The 24,841-nt window shown below is 46.7% G+C and overlaps 1 protein-coding gene across 2 annotated transcripts in view; it reads left to right on the forward strand.

The window, feature by feature from the left end:
• The window catches only part of MRNIP (MRN complex interacting protein), a 229,717-nt gene that overhangs the window by 85,664 nt on the left and 119,212 nt on the right, over positions 1-24,841 (forward strand). For both annotated transcript variants that reach the window (XM_086931337.1, XM_086931338.1), the window contains one exon: positions 18,043-18,197. In XM_086931337.1, coding sequence (XP_086787463.1) covers positions 18,043-18,197 — 155 coding nt within the window. The remainder of the gene's footprint in view (positions 1-18,042; positions 18,198-24,841) is intronic.

Consider the following 24,841-nt stretch of genomic DNA (forward strand, 5'->3'; position numbering starts at 1 on the left):
CAGTTAAACTGTTTCAGTTGATCCAGACATTCAAAGTACACAACCATTACCTATTATAAAATGTATCTTGAGGGAAATGTATACTGTCAAAAGAGTAAAAGATCTCTTTATTGTAACGTTTATTCTCGGTGCCTTTTGTATTTAAAGCCTCCCATTGTCATGAGGGAATGTAGTTGCACCTCCCTGATAAGGCTCAACAAGACCAAAACACGTTTGAGTTTGCATGTGTTCGATTTCAAAGTAGACATGGCCTTGGAGTTTGGGCTTGACTTGTCCCTTTCGAGGTGGTTGGTCCCAGCCTCTGTTGGTACAAATAAAGTACAAAAAAAGTGCAATCCTCCCTGAGAAGTAGTTCAGATTGATTAAAGCCTTTCATTTCAGCATTTTTATTCTGCCCAAAGTGAATTGGAAGGTGGTCTTCCAAACGTGCAGCTATTGGTGAGGTGAATGACCAGCAAATCTAAAGGAACAACATCCTGACCCACCTCCATTATAATAAGCAGGGCTTGCTCAATCCCTTTAATTAGGCACATGTTGATTGTTTGGTTTTGAAGGCTGCTACCATGCATGTTCTTCTACCGATACTGACACTACGGCTAAAGCACTGGAAAAGGAAAGGGGGTGGAGAAATAAAACCTCTTAAAGAAAATAGGTAGGGGTTTACTCATTTATCCGAAGACAAGATGGTTGAAGCAATAAGGAGATGGAGGGAATTCCAAAGCTCAGCTGTGAGCCCTGAAAAAGCTTGGGTCTAGAGCCTGTGGTTTGCAACTTTGGCTAATACAATAATATATACTTTGCTCTGATGGTGTCCTACCCAAATAGAATTACATGTTTGCAATACCTTTCAACATAATTTAGTGAAAACAATTTGTTTCCAGCTAAAATATTCTTGGTTACCAAGAAATCCCGTCGGCTGTTATAGATTGCAAGGAAGAGGCAAAGATCAAAAGTCATTGCATCTCAAACACACTCAAATGGCCATAACCTCCTTATAATAGAATAATGTTTTAGTGGCATGGTTAATTAGAAGTATTGCCAGCGCTCATTTGTGTATGGTATTTTCTTATGGAAAAAATGTTAGCAATTGAAGCATCCAGGGTGGCTAGAAAGACTCCAGAGTGGGGCACTACCAATACAGAGAGAGCATAGGGCCTGATTTAGAGCGCGGTGGAAGAATATATTCCACTGGCATGGTGGCGTACTTCACGACCATCATGCTGAGAGTGCTCCTGCCGTATTTAGAGATGTCTGCCGGTGCAACGGACATCTTATATTGAAAGTGATATATATTTTTTTTTCTCAAAAAGAAAATCCCAAACAGGATTATCTTTTTGGAAAATAAAAAAACAATGATCCCTCGCCATGGTAATTTTTTCCCCGGGCGTGGGGGGTCATTAAAGTGCTTTTACTTAACTTGGTGTTTTGGATGGCGGTTTGAACGTGAAAACATGCCGTTTGTTTGCCACTCTAAGTATGTCGGGCGAACAACTGGCAAAACCATATATGGCCCTTACTACATCCTAGGTGTATGTCAGAGATGAGTGGTCTCTGTGACTGACCTACTTAAGGTCCACCTGACTAAATGAGGCGCGCTGACCTTCAGTAGAGCAGAAAGTATAATCCGCTGCTACGGAGTAACCATTACGCTGCTCTCTAAATCTGGCTCATAGTTCTGGTATTGGATTACTACAATAAAAACTGTATCATGACTATATGTGCTACCCAGAAAACACAATATGATTTGCTAAAATGTATAGTATTTCATGTTCTATCTAGACCGAGACTTAGTAGTCCAGGTAAGACAAACCTAAGCAGTGAATGCCTTGCAAGAAAGTGGTGGACAGACAGTGGTGGACAGCTTTGCAGCCTCCTTTCACAAGATGTTTTGTCCACTGTTAGTTGACTCGCTCATCAAATTATTGAAGTTCTTTCAAAACGGTGGTGCAGTCTTCATTGATGTAATGGAATCAAGATTTACCTTGTTATTGCAGCGTAAAAGGAGCTAAAACAATGTTTTTCATCCCACTCGATTGATTTGTTAAGTGCAAGATATACCTGAAGTACTTAGTGCCCAACTTAGTATGTTCAAAACACCTCTCCCATTTTCATTTGAGCTTCATAACTTAAAAGCAAGCAGCAAATGAATCCCGATTGGCACTTAGCACAGCAAACTGGGCCAGTGTAGCAATGCTCAAATCTTGCTCTGTGCAGAGGTGACCTTAAAGAGGTTGGACTGAGGATTCCCCCAGAAGTCACTACAAAATAAACAGGCTTGGCCCCAAAATCTAACTTTCATGCAGGCCAACTTTATATCGCTGTCATTGAAAGTCAAGTTAAATTCTCATCTGTTATAGATGGTTGCATCCAGATGAGGTTGACCAACCCTCGTCTTTTATTTGCCTTCTCAAATAAGCTCCTGGTGCAGAAGTTCCACACAAATGCATATATTAAAGGTACATACATTGAGCGTCCTGGTAGAACCGAACTAATATCCCCCAGGCCTGTAGACCAGCTGAAGCACTTTAAAGATGTGTTGAGTCTCCAAATAAATTACGAAAATTCTAAAGGCATGAGCATTTTAAATTCGCCAAACAGCAGTTGATCATTTCCTATTGATTTATGTGGTATAGAGACAGGATATTCTATTTATGGATACATACGCCAGCGATCTTCAAGGACCTTTACAAGCTAGAGGTGTCTTTATTCAACAGAATGTATCTTCAGTTCTTTGTACTCTGCCAATTAGGATTCCACTGATACCCTTAAAGCTCACCAGTACAGTTTTCTTGGTCCATTGATTTCCCAGGATTCACTAGGCTAGCCCTTTCGGTATAGAATAACATGATTTATGCAAGCAGTGGTCTTGCTCTTAAAATTTCTCAAGGACTTTGTCTGCTTTGACTCCAATAAAACTGGCCATAAAAGACTATCCAGCCATTTCTGCTGGGCATCTGAGAAGAACTTTAATGTGAGGGAAGCCAAACAAGCCTGCTAGTAGTTGCTAACCAATCGATGCAGCAGATCAGGCGGAAGATCAGGAAGATTAGGAGATTACTCACTCGGGAAGCCTTAATCTAGGTGATCCTCGCCATGGTGATATGTCACCTGGATTATGCCAATTTCCTTTATTTTGGCATTCCGCTCTACCTTACAAAAAAACTGCAGATGGTTCAGAATCAGGCAGCAAGGCTGTCAACAACCTAGATGGGAACACATCACTCCCACTATGAAAGAGCTTCACTGGCTCCCCATTCTGCAAAGATGTGCGTTTAAAGTTGGCTGCCTTATATTCAAAGCTCTGCATGGTGCAAGCCCAAAATTCATTTCCAGCCATGTCCAAAAATACTCACCTGCACAGAGCGTACACTCTGCTCACAAGAATCTTCTAATCATTCCTTCCTATAAACGGAAACTAATAGGTGGTTGCAGGTTTGCAGTATTGATCCCTTGTTTCTGGGACGCTCTTCCGTCAGACATTAGAACCTGTACGGAATTTATGAGATTCCGTAGACTTCTTAAGACCTGGCTATTTATCCAAGCCTATAATTAGACTTGTTGACAACTAATTAAATGAGGCCTCAGCAAATTGCTATTTCTATGTTCAGCGCCAAGAAACTAATCGGTGAACGAGCGCTTTATAAGAAATTTTAACATAACCCAAACTGCAGTTTCCTGTGTGGTTCACGTACCTTCTTACTTCTCTCATGACCTAGGTTAGAAAGTCCCAGCGTTATCCAGCCCTAGGTCTACAGACTTGCCTACCTGATCCAAAAAAAGCATTGGAGTAGCAAGCATGATAACAGGCTGTCTACGGGGGACAAACCCTTGCATCAAATTGTCCTTTTTTCAGCTGTAAGGAAGGCAAAGCAACCTATTTCAGCTATGGTGTTGATTATTTGAACTATGCTCGTTTGTTGGATTTTCATTAATGAAGGGTGAATCTATTTGGGATTTATCCCAGTGGCAGTAGATTTGAATTATTTTAGGCAAGGGTCACTGAAAGACTAATATAGTTAACATTGAAAATAAAGTGGCTCCAAGATGTTGCTAAGCTTTAGGGAGATAAAGTGAATGGAAAACCAGTTGGATGTCCAGTGCTTGATGTATATTTTAAAAGGAAAAGGTAGAGTGAGATCGTTAAATGGCATGGGAGATTGTGTTGTAGTTGCTGTGGCACTAGATTGCATTTATTTTACAAATGGAGTACACCACCTCTCCCAGCCGCAGAAGTTTTCAATTTGGATCTCTTCTTTTTGACCCGACTCCAGTTCAGAAACTGGGTTTTCCAAGCCCTTTCATATCTTAGTCAGTTGAAGCAGGCACATTTAAAGATATTGTGTGCAGTTCCTCATTACTTATATTATAGGAGCATACCTTTTACATTACAATTGGATTTGCCATGAGATTTTTAAGATTTTCTGCCCTACTTTTGAGGGTCCAGAACATGGAAAGCCTCACCCAGGTCATATGTTACACTGCTCAGGCCTTGCATAGAATTGCCATGCCCCTTCGGATTAAGGATATCGTGATTTGCCATCTACCATCTGCACAGGAAGACGCGTCATTGATTTTCCATCATCTATCTGCAAAGGAAGTAACATCGCTGGTTTCCCATCAAAACTGTCTTTAAAAGAAGAAGCCAGGCAAGAGGACTCACTTTCATACCAAAAGCAAGCCTGGCTACTCCCCAATTGGCACCAGAACCCCTGGTCCTCTCCCTGCCTACCTCCACCCCAATTCCCTGCCAACTCCCTAGTCTTCCCTTCCTTATTGAGGCCCTCCTTGCCCTGACAGTCGCATCCCTCAGCGTTGCTGCCATACCTTGCTGCCCAACACTAAAGGTGAATTCTCCTGCCCCACCTGCCATTTTATATGCACTCCCTCCACCGCTATTTCACTCCCCCTGCACCACACACCCAACCCACTCAACACACCCAACCATACACACCAGATCCCCATTACATCGCACCCCTTCCTGTTCTGTATAATCCTCAACCCTCACTCTTTCTCTAAACAAGTCACAAAGCAGAACAGAACCAACAGACAAAGGGTGGAATTGCTGTCCTCTTCAAATAATCCATCCAATGCCTCACTACTTCAGAAAGCACCACCAGGAACTTGGAAGACTTGACCTCCTCGTTACTGCCAACCACACCCTAAGATTCACCCTCATCTACAGCCCCCGCATACTACGTGCCAACTTCGGCAGCACCATCGAGGACTTTGTTGCCCCCCCACACACACACCTTGTCCCCTCGTACCCCATCCCGAAATTATAAACCTTTTTGAAGAATTGTACAACCTGTCACCCAGTGAGTTGACTGCCCCACACGCTGCCGGGCACTTACTAGACCCCATCTTTACCAGCTTCAGTGACATCACAGTAAACACGCCCACACAAATCAACTGGTCTGATCATGCCCTCTTCAACTTCAGCATACCCACCCCACACCACCTCAGAAACCCAATCGCCATATCATGATACTGGGATTGGAACAATATCTCAGAAGCATCCTGCTCTTGCAAATTCTTACGACATCGCCCTCGATAAAACAACCACCTCCCTGAATTCATCACCAACTTCAATGCGTGGATCACTACCTGCGAAGACACCCTGGCTCCCCTCAAAGCCAAAAAAGCCACGAGATCTATACGCCAAGCAACCTGGTATATGGAAGTGGTCAGTCTCACCAAACGCTATTGCAAGCAACTTGAACGCAGATGGAGACAAAGTCAAGATGACACCGAGTGCCTACAAATCCGCACTCATATGCCATCCATCCATCCACCCATCTCAACTACCACTACCTCCTTACCCCTACTCAATCCTGATTCAAGCCCAACCACAGTACAGAGACAGCCTTCCTCGCCACCACGGACGATATCTGGACGGAGGTCACACTGCAGCCTTTATCCTACTGAACCTTTCCACAGCCTTCAACACGGTCTCCCACCCCATTCTTATCCAACAACTGCATGAAGATGGCATCCGGGTCAGACTGATTTGCATATGGCCAAGTCTCAACTGCGGTGGTGTGGAGTTCAAAAAAACTATGGATTTAGGCCCAGATCTCTGTACTGGGGTGAATGTATGACATTGTTCTGCATTCTGTCCATCAACTGTGGTTTTTGCATTTGTCACCCCGAGTGGGATGGGTATGCTCAGACGTGAGTCCCATGCTCTCCACACCACTGGATTCAAGCAAGCCGGGCTGAAGACGGCTTGAATGCCAGAAACCGGTCCTCGGAAGCTTGTTTCCGGTCCAGGGAAGGCATGGCTTGGCAGTTCGGGCTGGACTGTTCCCATGAGGCACAGGGTCAGACTGATTTGCATATGGCCATGTCTGAACTGGGCTAGTGTGGAGTGCAAAAAAACGATGGATTTAGGCCCAGATCTCTGTACTGGGGTGAATGTATGACATTGTTCTGCATTCTGTCCATCAACTGTGGTTTTTGCACACTGCAGCCTTTATCCTACTGAACCTTTCCACTGCCTTCAACACGGTCTCCCACCCCATTCTTATCCAACAACTGCATGAAGATGGCATCCAGGAAACCACACTTTGCTAGATTTGCTCTTTCCTTAATGGTCGTGCCCAGACGGTCAGCCTGCTTCCCTTCAGCTCAGACGCCGTCAATCTCATATGCGGAGTTCCACATGCATCCTCACATAGTCCCACCCTGTTCAACACCTCCTTGACCCCACTCGCCAGCCTCACCCATGCATACAAAATCCACTTCATATATCGTAAGCTGACGGCACCCAGCTCATACTTTTGCTTCTCGAGCAAGGCGCGAAACACCTGACCCAATTTCTCTGCCTGCATGACTGAAGTTGCCAGATGGATGCAAACCAATTGTCTCAAGATCAAAACAGATGCGACTGAAGTAGTAATCTTTAGCCTGCTGAACTTGGACCTAGACTCCTCCCAGCAATCCACGCAAAAACCCTTGGAATAATAACCTGCAACCAACTCACCATGACGGTTAACGCAGTCTCCATCTCCTGCTTCCACACATACACTAGATGATCAAGAAGATCTTCAAATGGATCCCCACCAACACAACCAAGCCCAGCATGTTGGACTACGGCAACTCACACAATGCCGGAATCAACCGGTAGACTTCAGACCAAACAAAACTCAGCAGCCATGCTCAACCTCCATGTGGAGTCACTTCACCTTGCCCCTCAAAGAGCTCCACTGGCACACAATTCACAAAGATCACTCTTCAAACTCTTCATGCACACAAAATTGGCCCCATGTTCTTCAACAGCTGCTTAAATTTCCACAACCCTACCAGACACCAGCTCAGCTGGCCTCCTACAAGCACCCCTCTGCAAGAAATTGAAGACCTGACTTCACCTACCCATGGCCCTGGCTCGGCGCATACAGCTGCTGCTTCAGCTCCAGGATACTCTCTCAGTTAAATTGTGCGCTGTACAAATGCACATACCAGAATGACCTAAAGCTTCTTCATTTCCTTTTTTCGACTCTGGAAGGTTTTGTTACTTCTTGAAATAACTCTGTGTAGCCTTACCCAAACTCTACCTTATTAATTTCAAGAGGGACGAGGAGCTATTGTAATTTTAGTAAACTATCTTACACCATAGCTCAGGTTCAGAGCGTACAGATGTTAGACTGGTCCTTCATCACGTGCGCACTGAAAGCTTGCAGTAGAACTTTAATTTCCCACTCTTCTATAGGTTAGGATTAAATCATTCCAGATTCACTGCTCTTGGAGCTCCCACTTTCCTGGACCTAGTGCTTCAAGTATTATACCAGTGATTAGCGTACTCCACAACGGCATGAGAAGTACCTTACTCCAGTATTGGAACTTTCATAGATTCACATGCCTGAATCATTCCCTGTCGTCGAGACGGGAGTCTCCGGTGTGAGAAGTTGGCCTGATATATAGTGCTCACTATTCTAGTGATCACTGTGTATCATACCAAACGACCCTTATTGATGATTGGTTGTAAGTCAACCTTCTAGACCAGCTATCCTAGTAGCATGGACAAGAGCAGTCTTTAGGCTAAACTCTAGAGGGCGTGTTAAGCCAGCTGTTATACCATCACATATACCCCTTGAACACCAAGTGAAAGGACACCACAAAAGTTGTTATGAAAATAAAAGGATATTTATTTATAACAAGTCTACCCTGAACTCTTTATGAGTCAGGGAGCTAAGCAAACAACAAAACTCTTACGAAAATACTTTAAGTTGCACAATTTACACAAATGCCCGAAGGGCACGAAAAACCATATACTACAAAAGTGGAATGCGAAATACTAGCAGGTAAGTAACAAGATCCAGAGGCTTCAGGATCGCTAGGACTACACTACAGAACCCTAAGGTTAGGAGCAGGAGGCCTAGGGAGATCGGGTGCAGAGTGTGCACTCTCACGCGGGATGCGGGTCAAAGTCTATGGATGCTGGTATTCGTAAAGTTACTGTTATCGGACGAATCCGACTAGCTAGACTGAAAACGTCAAAGGATCTGGACACTTGGATAGTGAACCTATGTTGGAGCACCGAAATGCTCAGGTTACCTAGCCCAGGGGCTGCGGCTGCATAGGGTTCAAAAGACATCGGGAATCCTCGTTGAAGTCTATGGAGCCTGAAAGAAGAAGTTGCTGGCAGGCGACCAGTGAAGATATTTGGAGGGATCCAAGCCTGGATCGATGATGGAGACGACCTGAAAGCAGAGGGGACTCAGTTCCTAATCACTAGCCAGTGATTAGGTGGGCACCAGGATGGCACCGGATGAAGTCACCTCGACCAGGTGAGTGGGCGACGCTGGACTCTGCTGTCCATCGGACCAGGAGGCGTTGTCGGCGACCAGGGTGGAGGTGCGAGCTGTCCCACGAAGGTGTCTGCTGTCGGCGATGCTGGACCCAGGATTGGGGCAACAAACCTTGGCAAAGGCAAGCCCACGCGGTGGACTCAAGATGGCGTCTGGAGTGGACCAGGAGGGCCCGGGGTGCTCCTCTCTTGGAAGGGAGCAAGGGCCAGTCTGGAGCAACCAGCCCAGCGGTGTAATCGTCGTGGTTCGTCGTCAGGAGGGCCACTAGCCAGCAGGCAAGTGACCGGACAACGCGGTGAGCAGCAAAGAGCAGAAGGGCCCCACGCAGATCTCGTGGATGCTGGGGGGCTGGACTTCGGTGCTGGAGCTGCTCAGGGTTAGGGCTTCTCAAACCCCAAAGCACTCACTCGAGGATCCCTCGGCGGTCGTGCTGGATAAGTGTCGTGCAGTTTTGAAGATGGCCGGTCCCTTCAGGTCTCGTCACACCCACGAATCTCAGCTGGGCTGATGATGCAGGTAGAGGTCAGAGATGCCAGGGAATTCGGGTCTCGTCGAGCTGGGCAGTCTTGATCCGTAGGATGGACTTACAGCAAACCGCAAGCGCTTAGATGGTGCCCGCAGGTGCAGGGTGGCTACTCCTTAGCCACAAGGGAGAGTCTTCAGAAATGTTCAAGAGTTCTTTCGTGGACAATAGTCCAGATTCAGAATTATCTAATTTGGGAAGGGGGCCCGCTCCTACCTTTATACTAAAGAAAGGGGTTGGCACGCGACTAGGTCCTGCCCATGGGTGGGACCAGGAGGGGGGTGGTTACACCCCTCTCCCTTGTCCGGACTTTGCCCAGCTCAGGGGCTGGTGTGCCCCTGGAACTGGTTCAAGCCGGCATATGCACAGTGAGCACCGGGGTGCCACTTGCAGTCACCTTCCTCTCAGCCCTGCCTACCTGTGATACACAAAACCCTGTCTGGGATGGTGCTAGCACCGCCCCTGACAGGAAACCCTTTGTCCAAGCTCTCCTCGCTGGAAGGACTCCCAGCAGCAGGAGGTCAGACTTGTGTCTGTGGTGGGAGCATCCATTTTGTGGAGCTGAGGCTGTGTTAAGCTTTAACCGGGGTTCACAGTTGCATACATGTCGTGTCCCTCTAGAAGGGTGGAATGCTAACCCCGTCACCAGAATTGGCGAGGGGTTAGTATTCCAATTCGTATGACACCTTACTCGACATGTTTTGATAAAGCGATACCAAAGTTGGCAAATAACCGCGAGGATTATAAGGCACTTAAGAGTATATGGTATGCGTTATCATGGAACAGCTATTAGGACTTGGTTCCGCAAGCTGCAAACTGGCTCGGCTCATGCCAGAGCACCATCTCGCATAATTCCAAGCACTCTGCCTTCAGGATTGTTAAGGCCTGCCATAGGAGTGACTGATAGGAATACATGTGTCCATTTTGGGGTTAGATATTACTATATCTAAAGCAAAGGGTGTTTACACCACCTTGCCCCACCTGTCGTGCAGCCAGTTGTGTCAGATTTAGATGGCCAGCCAGGTGTGGCATAATACATGCTGCAGCCCCTGGTAGGCCCTGGGTACACCTATGCCCTGGATACAGGGACTGATAAGGTGGCCCAGTACCAATTGGTAAATGCACCTAAGGTACACGTGTCAATTTAGAGAGAGAACAGCTAGGCTGTGGGTCTGATTAGCAGGCCCACAGCCAGGGAAAGTCGTAAACCAGTGAAGCAAAAAGCAAAAATCTGGGGTGATCATAGGATTGCAGACCCTACTCTCCTACATCCGGTATATAAAAAAGCAATGCTTAGTAGTGTAGCAAACTGAAAAGAGGCCTAGGCCCATTTCCCGTTTTGCAACCCATAGCCTTTGTTATGTAAAAAAGGCCAAACTTTTCTCTGAACCAATCAGAGCTCCTCACCCTCTAGAACACTCCTGAGAACCTTCTGCCCCTCAGATTTTTTTATATCGCACGTTGTGCTAGGGAGTCTCCTTTGAGCTCTGCTCAAACTCTTCACTTCAACAGTATTTTGACTGAGATTTGAGGTCTCATCTTCTACTTTCTTCTTATTTGAATTCCTTATTCATCTACCATGTCTGAGAAGGAAAAAAAGGGATTATTTAGAGCTTGTGCCACCTGCTCTAAGAAAAGGCTTTACACAGATGACCCTGATAAGGATTGCATATACTGCACCTATCCAGACCATAAGGCAGACGATTGTAAGGTATGTCGAACCTTTTCAAATAAAACCTTGAAGGATCGTGAGGGAAGACTGCTGATTTGACTCCAAAAGGTTAAAGCCAGAAAAAAAATCCTCTCAAGTGAGAGTGAGGAGGAGTCTGTTTAGTCTAAGAGATCTCAAAAAAGAAGTATATCTCCTCAGACACATACCTCAGGGGAGAGACCTGAGAAGGCCCCAAAAAAGACCACCCCAGGGTCTTCAGGGCGCAGTCCCTCAAAATCTCCTTCAGGCAAGCCTAAGGGGAAGAAGGGTTCTGCTTCTGAGGTAAAACAGGGAAAGTCCACCTCAGAACCTCCAAAATCGCCTCAGAGTCAGGATTACCATCAAGAAAGTTTCCTCTACGCCTTCTGAGGAGAAAGGAAAGGTTTCAGCGCTGTCGACCGAATCGTCGACGAAAAAGATGTAATCGTCGACGACAAAACCATTTACATCGTCGACGAGAAAGGAGGAGGTAAAGGCTATTGAGAAGACGCCGTCGACGGCGAAATCGTCAACGAGTGAATCGTTGACTAGCATAGCTGTACCGGCATCGTCGACGGGAGCGTTGACGAGGACAGCGTCGACAATAACTACAACGTCGACGACGATAATTTGGTCGACGACGGGCTCGTCGACGTGGGAAAAAACACCAGAAAAAAGATTGGTACTCTGGAAAAAAACGATTACGCCAGAGGTTACGTCTCCAAGCAAGATGTCTCCATTGGTCCCTTCTCACCTGCTGTAGGAGGAAGACTCTGAGGACGAGGAGGACGATGGTTCTTATGGTTTTGCGAGTAGTCCTTCGCAATTACAAGTCAAGTACCAGGATGACTAATCTGAAGAAGAATATGGGGGTTTCCAAGATGAAAGATAATGATGGTCTGATACTGTCGACTTTCCTTTTGTAACTAAACTGTATACCAATTGCTACCTCTTGTCAAAACTAATTCATACAACTATCTCACATCCTGAAACTATATAACCGCTACCTCATAGGTATGACAAAAAGGACAAATGACATAACCTCATGTTGTAAAGTTAATTCGTATTATAATCGACGAACCTGAGTGGAATGTAGTTACTTAAGCACTCACTATAGCCATATAACTATCTACCTCATATCTATCTGTTTGTTTAATGGTTATCTTCTTGTTAATATTTAAACTACTTTTATGTGAAGCGCTCTGATACCCACGGGTCTTGTTCGCGCTATATAAAACTTTAAATAAATAAATAAATAGCAGCTATATCGCCAACAGCAGCATGAGGGCATGACAAGTGTGCCAACCTCTTTATTGTGGAGAGGTGTGGCTCACTGGTTAGAGGCGGCAGACCCGAGTGCAGAGAACGGCCCGGGACCAGGGTTCGATTCCCGACGCGGCAGGGTCTTGGACCAGGATCAGCGGACTGATAATTCTCGCATCGGTGCCTACTCCGACCAGGGAGCACACTCGGCAACTCTGGGCATTAGCTTGCCTCATCTCCACAACGGCCCCACACAAACGCCGGGGATGCCTGGTTTCACCTTGGAGACCCCCAGGAGGGACTATCTCACAGGGAAAGCCAGGACGGGTTCCCCAGCGGTCTATAGCGCTACGAGGCCTCCGGGTAGCAGTGCGCTTTACAAGACACAACAATTTACAATTTACAATTTATTGACAGACCTCCAGAACATGTTGGAGGATTATAGAAAAAGGTATCCGACGACTCAACCCACTCAGAACGTTCCGGAGGCAACTCCTCGTCCACGGTCTGTACCAGGTACGCCAGTGCGTAGGAGAGACATTTTACCGGAGCCCAATAGGTCTCCACCACCAGCATCGCATCGCGATCCAGACACCTCGGACGATGATCACGAGGATGGAGAGCTTGGGGAACCCACTGGAGAATGGGACGACTATCTCATCTCCTCACTTTCAACTCCTACGCCAAAACCAGTAGATTCTCCACCTGAGGATATTGGTGGTTTTCATAATTTAATGGAAAGAGCCACTAAGAGATTTGCTCTTACCATGACGGAAGATAAAGCAGAATGCTTTCTATATGACTTCAAGGAATCCTATTGCAAGTCTGTTTGGTCCTTGCCTATCGCAAGTCATATTTGGGAGGAAGGACTTGCGGTGACGCCGGTTCTGGCCAGACTGGACAAAAAATATAAGGCACCTTCAGATGCTCCATCATGTCTTTTGGGTCATCCCAAACCGGATTCGGTGATTACTCAGGCGGTGCAGCAGAAGTCAAGGAATCCGTCTGCTCCAATCAGGGCACCTCCGGACAGGGAAGGCAGAAGACTGGATAATGCAGGAAAAAGGTTTTCCTTAATGTCGAGAAGGCAGAAGACTGGATAATGCAGGAAAAAGGTTTTCCTTAATGTCGGCGCTACTGGTTAGAGCTGCTAATGCCCTCGCTATTTTGGGAAGGTACGACAGGCAAATGTGGTGTGACCTGTCTCCATACATTAACCAGGTGCCGGAACCGGAGAAGCAGGAAGCCAAAAAGATTATCCTGAAAGGGGAAAGGACTTCGGCGGAAGTCATAGACTGCGCTATGGATATAGCGACAACGGCCTTTACATCTTTGGGAGGAGCAGCAGTTCTGCGCAGGCAAGGATGGCTAAGAGCCACAGCTTTTAGGCCGGCGGTTCAAAACAAGATCCTAGACCTCCCATTCAATGGAGAAGATCTTTTTGGGAAGCACATTGATGACTCTGCAGAGTATCAAAAAGGATACCGATACTGCGAAGGCTTTGGGAACTTTGCAGTACAGAAAGGTCCCTTTTCGTGGCTCTAGAGGAGGAGGGCAGTCATCTTATAGAGGAGGATATCAGCAAGGGAGATATTCCTCTTATTCTGCCTCATCGCAGACCTACTGCCAACAGTAAAATCCGCGTCATTCAGTAGGATATATGAAATCAACTCCAAGAGGAAGGGGAGGCCGTCGGGGGAAGGACAACACCCGACGGCAATGACAACCGTAGTCTTCTGGCTACGTCAACATTCCAGAGATCAGGTGCTCCCCTGGGTGGAAAGATTGCTCACCATCTTCTAAATTCGCGAAAAATAATGACTGACCAATGGGTCCTCAACATTATTCATTCGGCCACACCCTAGAATTTCTACAAACCCCCCCTTGTACGCCACTGATGCATCAGAGAACCAGCCATCGGCACCAACTCCAGGAGATTCAGACAATGTTCCGAAAGGGAGCAATAGAACTGGTACCGAATGCCCAAGAGAACAAGGGGTTTTACTCCTGTTTTTTTCTTGTCAAGAAAAACAAGCTCCAATGGCATCCCATTCTGGATCTCAGATCCCTAAACACCTATAAAAAGCAATCTTTCAGGATGGTGTCTCTACAGAACATCCTTTCGTTATTGAACCCAGATCATATGACTACTTTAGACCTACAGGACTCGTATTTCCACGTGCTGATCCATCCCGCAGACAGACAGTACCTTCGGTTCTTGGTAGCCGGAAGACCTTATCAATTCAAGGTACAGCCATTCGACCTAAAGTCAGCACCGCGAGTGTTCAAAAAAAATGCCTGGCTCCAGTGGCGGCTGTGTTAAGGAAGCAAAAACATCAAATACCAGTAGCGGCTGTGTTAAGGAAGCAAAAACATCAAATATTTCCTTACCTCGACGACTGGTTAGTCAAAGCACCATCGAGAGCACAAGCCAGGGTGTCAACACAGGCCTGCATAGATTTGTTTGCCAAACTGGGTTTGACTCTGCACAAAGGGAAATCAGACCTTCAACCAACAAGGGTGATCACATTCCTGGGAGCAATACTAGACACGGACTGCAACAAGGCGTTTCCCTACGAAGAAAGGCAACTGAAGATCGTGTCTCTCTTCCAAGACGTTGTAAAAAGAAGGTCTCTTTCAGTCCGCAGGTACAAATCCTTGCTGGGCATGATGTCATCTTGCATTCCCCTCGTGCCTCACTGCAGATTAAGGATGCGCCCATGGCAAGAACAGATCGATCTTCAGTGGCGTCAAGCAGAGGGATCCTTCGACGACACACTCCGAGTGACGCCAGTTATGGTTCAGGCAGCGGCATGGTGGACACAAAAAGAAAATGTATCTCAGGGTCTAACTTTTCTTTCACGAGCGGCTCCTTTAGGGGTGACAGATGCGTCCCTAGAGGGATGGGGAGCTTTCCTTCAGGACCTTCAAGTCAGCAGTCGTTGGAAGGTACACGAACAGCGTCTACACATAAATCTACTGGAACTCAGGGCGATCCGCCTAGCATTACAAGCCTTCCTACTAAGAATACGAGATTCGCTGGTGTTGGTAAGAACAGACAACACTACGGCGATGCACGATTTAAACAAGCAGGGAGGAACCAGATCTCTCTTCCTATCTCAGGAGGCCCAGGAGATGTGGGGATGGGCTCTTCGACAAGGAATGTCATTGTCAGCAGAAAATCTCCCAGGAGATCAGAATGTCAAGGTGGATACTCTCAGCAGGCTCAAATCGTCCGGCCACGAATGGGAGCTGGACCAGGAGACCCTGGACAGCATTTTTTAAAGGTGGGGGACACCAATAGTGGACCTCTTTGCCACAAGAGAGAACCGGAAATGCTGGTGCTTCCGAAGCTGGCTTCCCCAGAAGGGATCTTGGGGGAATGCGTTTTCGATAGCATGGTCCGGGGTCTTTGCTTACGGTTTTCCTACAATTCCTCTTTTCCCCCGCGTACTAGTGAAGATCAAGAGGGAGCCGTGCAGGCTGATCCTGATAGCCCCGTGGTGGCCCAGGCAACACTGGTTCACGGAACTCCTGCTGCTGTCGGAGGACCGTCCAGTTAAGCTTCAGCCACTTCCATCGCTTCTGACAATGTCCAGGGGTCAGGTACTCCATTCGGACCCGAAATCCTTGCGATTAGAGGCTTTTTTCCTGAACACTGTGAGTTTAGTCATTTAAATATCTCACACGAATGTAGGAGGATCCTGTCCAAAGCTAGAGCAGATAGTACCAACAAAGCCTACAGGATGAAATGGAAGAGGTTTTGTCTGTGGTGTAAGAGGCATAGCATTCACCCTCTTACTGCTGCGCCTCATCAAATTACCCCCTACATTCTGCTGTTAGCAAAGTCCGGATTGGCTCACGCTTCCATCAAGGTGCATTTGGCTGCGTTATCCCGCTACAGGAGGTCTTCCTCAGGCCCTTCCTCAGGCCCTTCCTCAGGCCCTTCCTCAGGCCCTTCCTCAGGCCCTTCCTTATGGTTATCATGGATCATCAAGCAGTTTATGAAGGGGTTGGTCAGGGTCTTTCCTCCAGTAAAGCCTCCACCACCACTATGGAATCTCAATGTAGTACTGTCGCAATTGATGAAACCACCGTTTGAGCCTATACACAGAGCGGACCTTAAGTTCTTGTCCTGGAAGGTGGCTCTTCTCATTGCACTAGCTAAAGCGAGAAGAGTAGGGGAACGGCAAGCGCTCCCGATTGAGGAGCCTTTTCTACAGTTTCAGGAAGACAGAATGATTCTGAGGACTAATCCAAAATTAATTCCTAAAGTGCCAACTGATTTTCATCTGAATGAGCCGTTGGTGTTGAAACTTTTCTTTCCTCGCCCATCAACCGCAGCAGAGAGAGTGTTGCACTCGCTAGTCGTTCAAAGATGTCTCAAGTTTTACCTAAGGGACACTAAGAGCTTTCGTAATTCTTCTCAGCTCTTCGTCGCTTTCAGCGCACCCAGGAAGTGTTTCCCTTTATCAAAAAGGGGAATTGCCAGATGGATTTCCAGTGCAATTGTCTACTGTCATCAAGCGGCTGGAAAACCTCTACATGTACAAGTTCGTGCTCATTCCACGAGGGCAGTGGCCACATCCACTGCACTATTTGGAGGAGTGCCAATCCAGGACATCTGCAGAGCAGCGACCTGGGCATCTGTGCACACCTTCACCAGGCACTACTGCTTGGAGGCGGCCGCAGAGTCGGATGCGGCGGTGGGAGAAGCGGTACTGCGGAATATCATCCAGTAACGGTGAGCCTTCTTTCCATCCCTCCATCCTTTATTTCTCTTGTTTTACAAAGTCACATTATATATTTATGGATGTATTGTATTATGCTTGATTTTCAAGATGTATTACATGATTATGAAATGTATCGGAGGAATGTGCTTTGTAATCTCACTTCTCGCTATTCTGATTCAGGCATGTGAATCTATGAAAGTTCCAATACTGGAGTAAGAAAACAAGTTACTTACCTGGAACTGTAGTTCTCCAGTATTGGAAGCTTTCATAGATTCACATGCACCCACCCTCCTCCCCTGAGAGGCTCACCTCGGATTTAGCACAAAAAGTGTTTTATATGCACAAGTGCGTGAAAAATCTGAGGGGCAGAAGGTTCTCTCAGGAGTGTTCTGATTGGTTCAGGGAAAAGTTTGGGCCTTTTTTACATAACAAAGGCTATGGGTTGCAAAAGGGAAATGGAACTAGGCCTCTTTTCAGTTTGCTATACTACTAAGCATTGCTTTTTTATATACCGGAGACTCCCGTCTCGACGACAAGGAATGATTCAGGGATGTGAATCTATGAAAGCTTCCAATACTGGAGAACTACAGTTACAGGTAAGTAACTTGTTTTCCTAATCCCCTAGGTTTGAAAAACGTTTCAAGAAAAACACTTTCTCCTTTATAAATGTGTTTAAAAACCCAGTGCATCTGTGTGTTTCAACCAGAAAGGAGCATGTTTAGTTTGTCTGCTTGTAGGAGTTACCAGATGGAGAACCATCAGTTCAGATGACCCCAACTGCACCTGTCGCTACTCTGTCATCTTGGGAGCCCAGTTGCTGTGAAGTATTAGTCTTAATCTTGTGCTGCAGGTAGTTAAAGATGCAATAAATGTGCAAGGGTGAATTGTCCAGCAGACATGAGTGTCAACTTGCATGCATCACTTATTGTCATTTACTAAACATCAGACCAAAGTTTCGGCTAAACAAAGTGTGCCTGAAAGTGTAACCATGAATTGACCATCCATGTATGTTTTCATGTACTTTAGGATGAGATAAATCCCTCTGTCAACCGTTGGGAGAGGTATTTGCAGGAAAGCACTGAAGGATTATATACAGCAGAGGACGAGGGAGAAGAAAGTGCATATACCACGGACCGGAAGCAATTGTGTGAATTCAGGAGGAAGGCAGTCCGAGCTCGCAGGTAGACAATAAGAAACAGACCTACTCATTCAGCATCTGGCTTGGATAAGTTCTTATTGTCTCTGGATATGTTTTTCTCGTCTTGTTTCTTCAGGTCACCTAGCACTGTTTACAGAATTTCTGGGATATCTTAGGACCAGGTGTGGTAAGCTGCAGGGGGATGTCATATTTATATAAAGGTGAGGCAATGTTTTCTTGTGAAAACCAAAGGTTAAAGAGGGTAGCAATTTGTGCTTTATCGAATGCTTTCATTAGCCTCACCTAGATACCCAGATCATCATTGTAGCAAGCACTCCAGCAGCATAGGGTCCGGATTAGAGAGCTGTCGGCTTATACTTTATGATATCCTGGAATCTGAATGAAAAACAGTTATGGGTGGAATGCTTGATTTAATTTCGGCCATTATCTGTTACTCTAGGCTGCATTCCAATTCATTATTTTAGCCTTCATTGTAGCCAGATGCTAGTCATATGCAAATAGACTTAGTCCTTCTCCTGTAGGAACAGTGAACTTGAACTGACATCCCAGGTACCCGCAAACAGGACGGGAAACCTGGCAGAGTGGAAGAAAAATGATTGATTGGATTGCGACCCAATCAATTGCCATTGGCTAAGTTTAATTTTGGTACTCCTTCCATTGCTCTGTTCGTTGAATTAAGACACACCAACTCTAATATGTGCAGATTTAGATCCACCTCTGTGTGCCGCAGGACTCAAACTGGGCTCATGGATGTGGTCCATGTATGCCAAAACCTGTGTGAGATTGCATGCTTTCCTGTGTTGGGAGGACCGGTCCTAGCAATCTGATAGAAACTTCTAGCTCCAGATTGCTTACCGTAAAATAATCCCCAGGTGTCAGACTGGATCCAGAAGATTTTCTGAAAGATATGGTTACCTAACGCGACAGTAGGTGGTGTAGTTGCGCGCCTCGTGGCATTGTCCACACCGGAAGTGATGTGCATGGTACTCATTTAGCTGCCACCTCAACGCAATGACGCCAGTTCTTTCCTTTCCGTGCCAGATAGCACTGATCCAGTATTACCTATCACTAAGTCACTTTTTGACTGGCTTTTTTTTACGTTATGTCAACCTTGTTTGAGATTTTTCAGCTGGTGTGAGGATATTGCACCCAAGAAACCGTCTGGTTTCAAACCATGTGGGGCTTGTCAGAGGCACATGTTGTTGACAGATCCCCACTTGGTGTGCTTATGGTGCGTAGAGCTAGACCACGGCTCCAAGATCTGCGAGGATTCTGCGCCATGCATAATATGGCACTAAGGAAACTGTCCCTCAAGCTCCTCGGCGTGTCTACTCCACAATGCATGGGGTCCCATTTGTGCCGAATGTCTGAGACTGTTCGTGGAGCACGTATTGCCGTTCGTCGTCGAATTCCAAGTCATTCGGGAAGTCTGGTAAGTTCCACAGGCATAAAGTCAAACAAGTTGAAGGGGTCTTTTACTTCGCTGCGTCCATCAAAGTCTTCTGATGAGACGTGGAGAACGTCGACACTCCAGGCTGACAGTTTTCCGGAACCTGAACCTAGGTCTGCTCTGCGCTGCCCTGTATTTTCGGGAGTGACCCTTGCCCAGCTCAGAGTTTTGTGGCCATGTGCCTCATATTTGGGCAGTTGTTCCTCTCTGGAGTGCCTTCGGGCCTCATGGGCTCTGGAGGAGCCCCCAATGAATCCATGCATCCGGGTTCGTCCTCTGCACCAGTGGGGCCCCACTGATCCCTTGCTGGATCCGTACCGGAGCGGTCGATGACATTGAGACCATCCTCGTCACTTTCTCCAGTGCGGACTGTTCCGGCACTGCTAACGCCCCCTAGGCGGTACTGTCTCTATCGTTATTCCCGACTACCACATGGAGCGATGGTGCTCAACTCCGGTGCCGACCGGGTCAATGTTCCCAGGGGGAGCCAGTGCCTTTATTTGACAGACCTGGAGAAGGAGACAAAAGAGAGGGGTCTATGGACTCTTATGATTACCTGCTCCCTAAAGAAGAACAGGACAACTGGCATGAGGAACTGGCAGAGGACAGAGGGTTAGATACCTCACCCGACACTGGCCAGTCGTGGCCTCCGTGGCTACGGAGGAGGGTGCCTCTTTTGCGATGGTGGTACGTAGGGCGGCTGAAGTCTTGGACCTTCAGTTGCCCACTGTGGCAGTCAAAATGAACTTCTTGATTGAGGTGCTTCAGCCAGAAGTCTCCTCTTCTGAACCCATTCTCCCCTTCATTGAAGCCCTTACAGATGTCCTACTTGGTGCCTCGTCCAAGCCCAGCACAATGGCTCCTGTAACTAGGACGATTTTCTCCCTGGGATCCCTGTTTCCACAACCAGCACCCTATCCTGGAGAGCTTGGTGGATCCGGTCTCGACCACCAGGATTAACCCTGGTGTGTTCCCTACCACTCTACTGGATAGGGAATCCAAGAGGCTGGGCAACTTGGGTTAGAGAATGTTCTCTACCACCAGCCTAACACTGCGGTTGGTGCTGTTATTCTCATGTGATACGGGGTTCTGTTGCACAAGTGTTGCCCATGGTCTCGGAGGAGGCTTGAACCATACTCTCTCACGTTATTGATGATGGGTGAGATGCAGCAGAGTACACCATACGGCGTGGACTCCACAAGAACCAACTCACTGGGCAGAGCGCTTTCTGTCGTAGGGGATCTCTGTGTATATTCATAATCTGTGAAGGGCATTTCCTGTATGCAGTTAATGCTGCGAGGTGAACCTTAATAGAATTGAAATTAAGGCCAGATTGAGCTAAATGCAGTAGATATGGAAGTATGACATCTTCCTTGCAGGAGGTAGGGTCAGTATTCTTGGACGTGCACCAAATGTAGAACAGTTTCCATTTGTAAGCATAGGAGGTCCTGGTGGATGGTCTCTTAGCCTCCTTCAGTATTTCCATGCAGTTGTCAGGCAAGTTCAAGTGTCCATATTGAACTATCTCAGGAGCCATGCCGCCAAACTCAACGGCGAATGGTTGGGGTGCACCATCTGCCCCCGAACTTCGTGAGAAGGTCCGACCGACATGGAAGCCGCAGATGGGGTTGGAGAGACAGGTGGAGCAGGTGTGTGAACCACCACTGTCGAGGCCATTCCGGAACAATGAGGATCATTCACGCTCTGGATTGAGACAGCTTGATGAGCACTGCCGGAATCAGGGGAATGGGCGGAAAAGCGTACAGAAAGCTGTCCGACCAGCTGATCCATAGTGCATTCCCCAGAGTCCCCGGTTGGTAAAACCTGGAGGTGAAGTCTTGGCATTTGCTGTTTTCGGCGGTGGCGAACAGATCTATTATCGAGTATTATGGGTGTCTTTCATAGATTCACATGCCTGAATCATTCCCCGTCGTCGAGATGGGAGTCCCGGTAAATAGGAAAGTAATGTCCTATAGACATACATAGAGAAAAGTAGGCCTAAGGGCCTTACCTTAGTAGCCTATCTATGTCCTTTTGTAAAAAGGACTAAACTCTAGAAGGTAGCCAATCAGCTACCACCTCCCTCTAGAACCTTCCTGCCAGGAGCCTCAGTCTCTCAGATTTTCTACCGCATGTTGTGCTAGGGAGTCTCCACCTGAGTTCTCCTCAGGATTTCAAGAATTACTTCTTTTCCTCACAGAAATTGAATATTTTCTTCTACTAACAACAATGTCTACTCAGCAGAAGAAAGGACTTTTCAGAGCCTGTTCATCCTGCGGTAAGAAAAGACTGCATGTTGATGACAAACATGAAACTTGCCTCTACTGTCTTTACCCTGACCATTCGGTGAAAGAATGTAGAATATTTTCTACTAAGACTCTTAAAGACAGAGAAGGAAGACTGCTACTCTGGTTAAGCAGACTTAAAAACAGAGATGAAGCAGTATCTTCAGAAGAAGGAGAAATGGCTTCGGTGTCATCCAAGCTGTCCTTGAAGAGGTCTAGGGTGAGTTCCCCTGGCCCTACGGACGTTCCTCCAAAAAAGGCTTCTGAGGTAAAATCTGTCACGTCTGAAAAGGAAGTTAACACCTTCAGAAAGCCTTCTCAATCATCGACGACGCATTCTTCACTAAAGACAACATATGTTTCCACATCGACGACCACGGTCTCAACGACGATGGCATCAGCCTCCTCATCGACGACATCTATAACTCAATCGCCGACGGCGGGCAAGCCTCTGTCGTCAATTATACTTATAAATAAGCAATCGACGTTACTTAAAGTTCCGTCGATGGCATCGACGACGACGAAACATACACTGTCGACGCCAGCACCGACGACTAAGACACCATTGACTTCAGGTGCTTCGTCGACGAAGACATCGATGACGGTAAGAGCAACGTCGTCGACGAAAGTATCGGCGTCGAGCGCGCCGTCCACAAAGGCACCGTCGACGACTACCGCGTCGTCAAAGACACTGTCGAGGACTTCATCGTCGACGACGAAGGTACCGTCGACTAGTACACACTCGACGACGAAGGAATCGTCGACGAAGGAATCGTCGACGAAGGAACAGTCGACTACCTCGTCGTCGACACATGAAAAACAATCGGCGTCTGCACCGTCGACGAAATCGACGACATCGTCCGCCGTGGAAAAAAGCTGATTTAATTCCTCAAACGGAATGAAAAGATTCAGATTACACCTGAAATAACATCACCAAGTAGAGTACAAGGATTACTTCCATCTTGCCTACTACAAAGTGATGAATCTGAGGATGACCACTATGAACAAGCTACTAGTCCTTCAGATCTTATTGTGAAGTGCCAGAGCACAGACGAAGATGATGTAATTATTACAGAAGAGACCGTTCATACACAACAGGTCACTCCTATGGTTTGCCTTCCAGTTTCAATTGTCTCAGATCTCCAATTCTTGATCGCAGACTACAAGAAACGTTTTCCGGAATCACCTGCGGAACCTCCAAAAGAGAAATCTTCATTATCTTCCAAGAAGCATTCATCTCCAAAAACAAGGCCACCACCTCTAGATCTTTCTCAAGAGAGAGAACCAGTTCATAATGTTCAGTCATCGGATGACGATGAAGAGGAACCAGAAGAAGGGGAGGTACGGGATGACCTCTCTTCTCACAGGGAGGATGAGGAGTATATAGCTCATTCTCCAGCCTCACCTGAACCTCAGACTTCAGATTTCCCCCCCAGTGGATATTGGAGGTTTCCACAACTTGGTGGAAAGAGCAGCCACAAGATTTCACATGGCTATAGAGTCACAAGAAACAGACTGTTTTCTTTATGATTTTAAAGATCTGATCAAGAAGACAACTAGATCTATTCCCATAATAGAACACATATGGGAGCAAGGTCAGCAATTGATGCAAACGCCAGCATCGGTCTCTATAGTAGTGCCCAGACTGGATAAAAAGTACAAAGCGCCATCAACAGCAGCTACCTGCCTTAATGCACACCCCAAACCAGATTCTGTAGTCACACAAGCGGCTCAAAAGAATTCTAGAAATCCATCCTCGCCACTGTCAGCACCACCAGACAAGGAGGGCAGGAAATTGGACAGCATAGGCAAACGCTTCTCAACTACGTCCGCCATGACTGTCAAAATAGCGAACGCAATTGCGCTAATAGGCAGATACAACAGACAATTATGGGAAGATATCGTCCCATACCTGAAAGAAATACCAGAAGACTTGAAGGAGGAAGTCCAATCCCTCCTGAAGGAAGGACAAATGTCAGCATCAGAAATAATCGATTGCGCAGTAGATGTCGCAATGACAGGCTTCAGGCAACTGGCAGGTGCAGCAGTATTAAGGAGGCAAGGATGGCTCAAGGCAACATCCTTCAGACAAGAAATTCAAACTAAGGTACTGGATATGCCCTATAACGGACAACATCTATTTGGGGACAAAATTGATGAAGCCCTACAGGCAATCCAAAAAAGACACGGATACTGCACAAGCTCTAGGCACCTTACAGTTCAGAAACCAGTCCTTTCGAGGACACAGAGGCAGAGGTCAGCCCTCTTACAGAGGATCATACCAGGGAAAATCCTCCTACGCATATAATCAAGGTAGATCGCAATACCAACAGTGACAGCAGCAACAAGGTCGCCAGACCTCCTACGGGAAAACAAATTTCAGAGGGAGAAACCAGAGGAAACCAACAGGCGGACGCCAATGACAGTTGCCAGTTGCTAGCCCCTCAACCATCTCATTCTTTAAAAATTGGAGGCAAAATATCACACTTCCTCCACAATTGGAAAACAATAACAACAGATCGATGGGTGATACAATTAATCCAATACGGACACTCATTGGAATTCAGTTCAATCCCTCCAACAACTCCTCCTCGCAAGATCCAACACGCACATTTGCGATTACTCCTCCAGGAGATTTTATCAATGTTGAAGAAAGGGGTACTAGAACGAGTCCCAACAGCTCAAAAAGGAAAAGGATGTTATTCCCGATTCTTTCTGATTCAATAGAAAAGAAAAAAGTGGAGGCCCATACTAGATCTAAGGGCACTCAATTCATTCCTAAAGAGCCAATCGTTCATGATGGTAACCCTTCAGGAAATATTAGGATCTCTAGAGGAAGGAGACTTTATGACGTCATTGGACCTCCAAGATGCATATTACCACATCCCAATACACAGGCGCCACAGGAAATACCTGTGATTTGCTGTAGCA

Source organism: Lissotriton vulgaris, chromosome 7 (genome assembly GCF_964263255.1).
Source record: "Lissotriton vulgaris chromosome 7, aLisVul1.2, whole genome shotgun sequence".
Lineage (NCBI taxonomy): Eukaryota > Metazoa > Chordata > Amphibia > Caudata > Salamandridae > Lissotriton > Lissotriton vulgaris.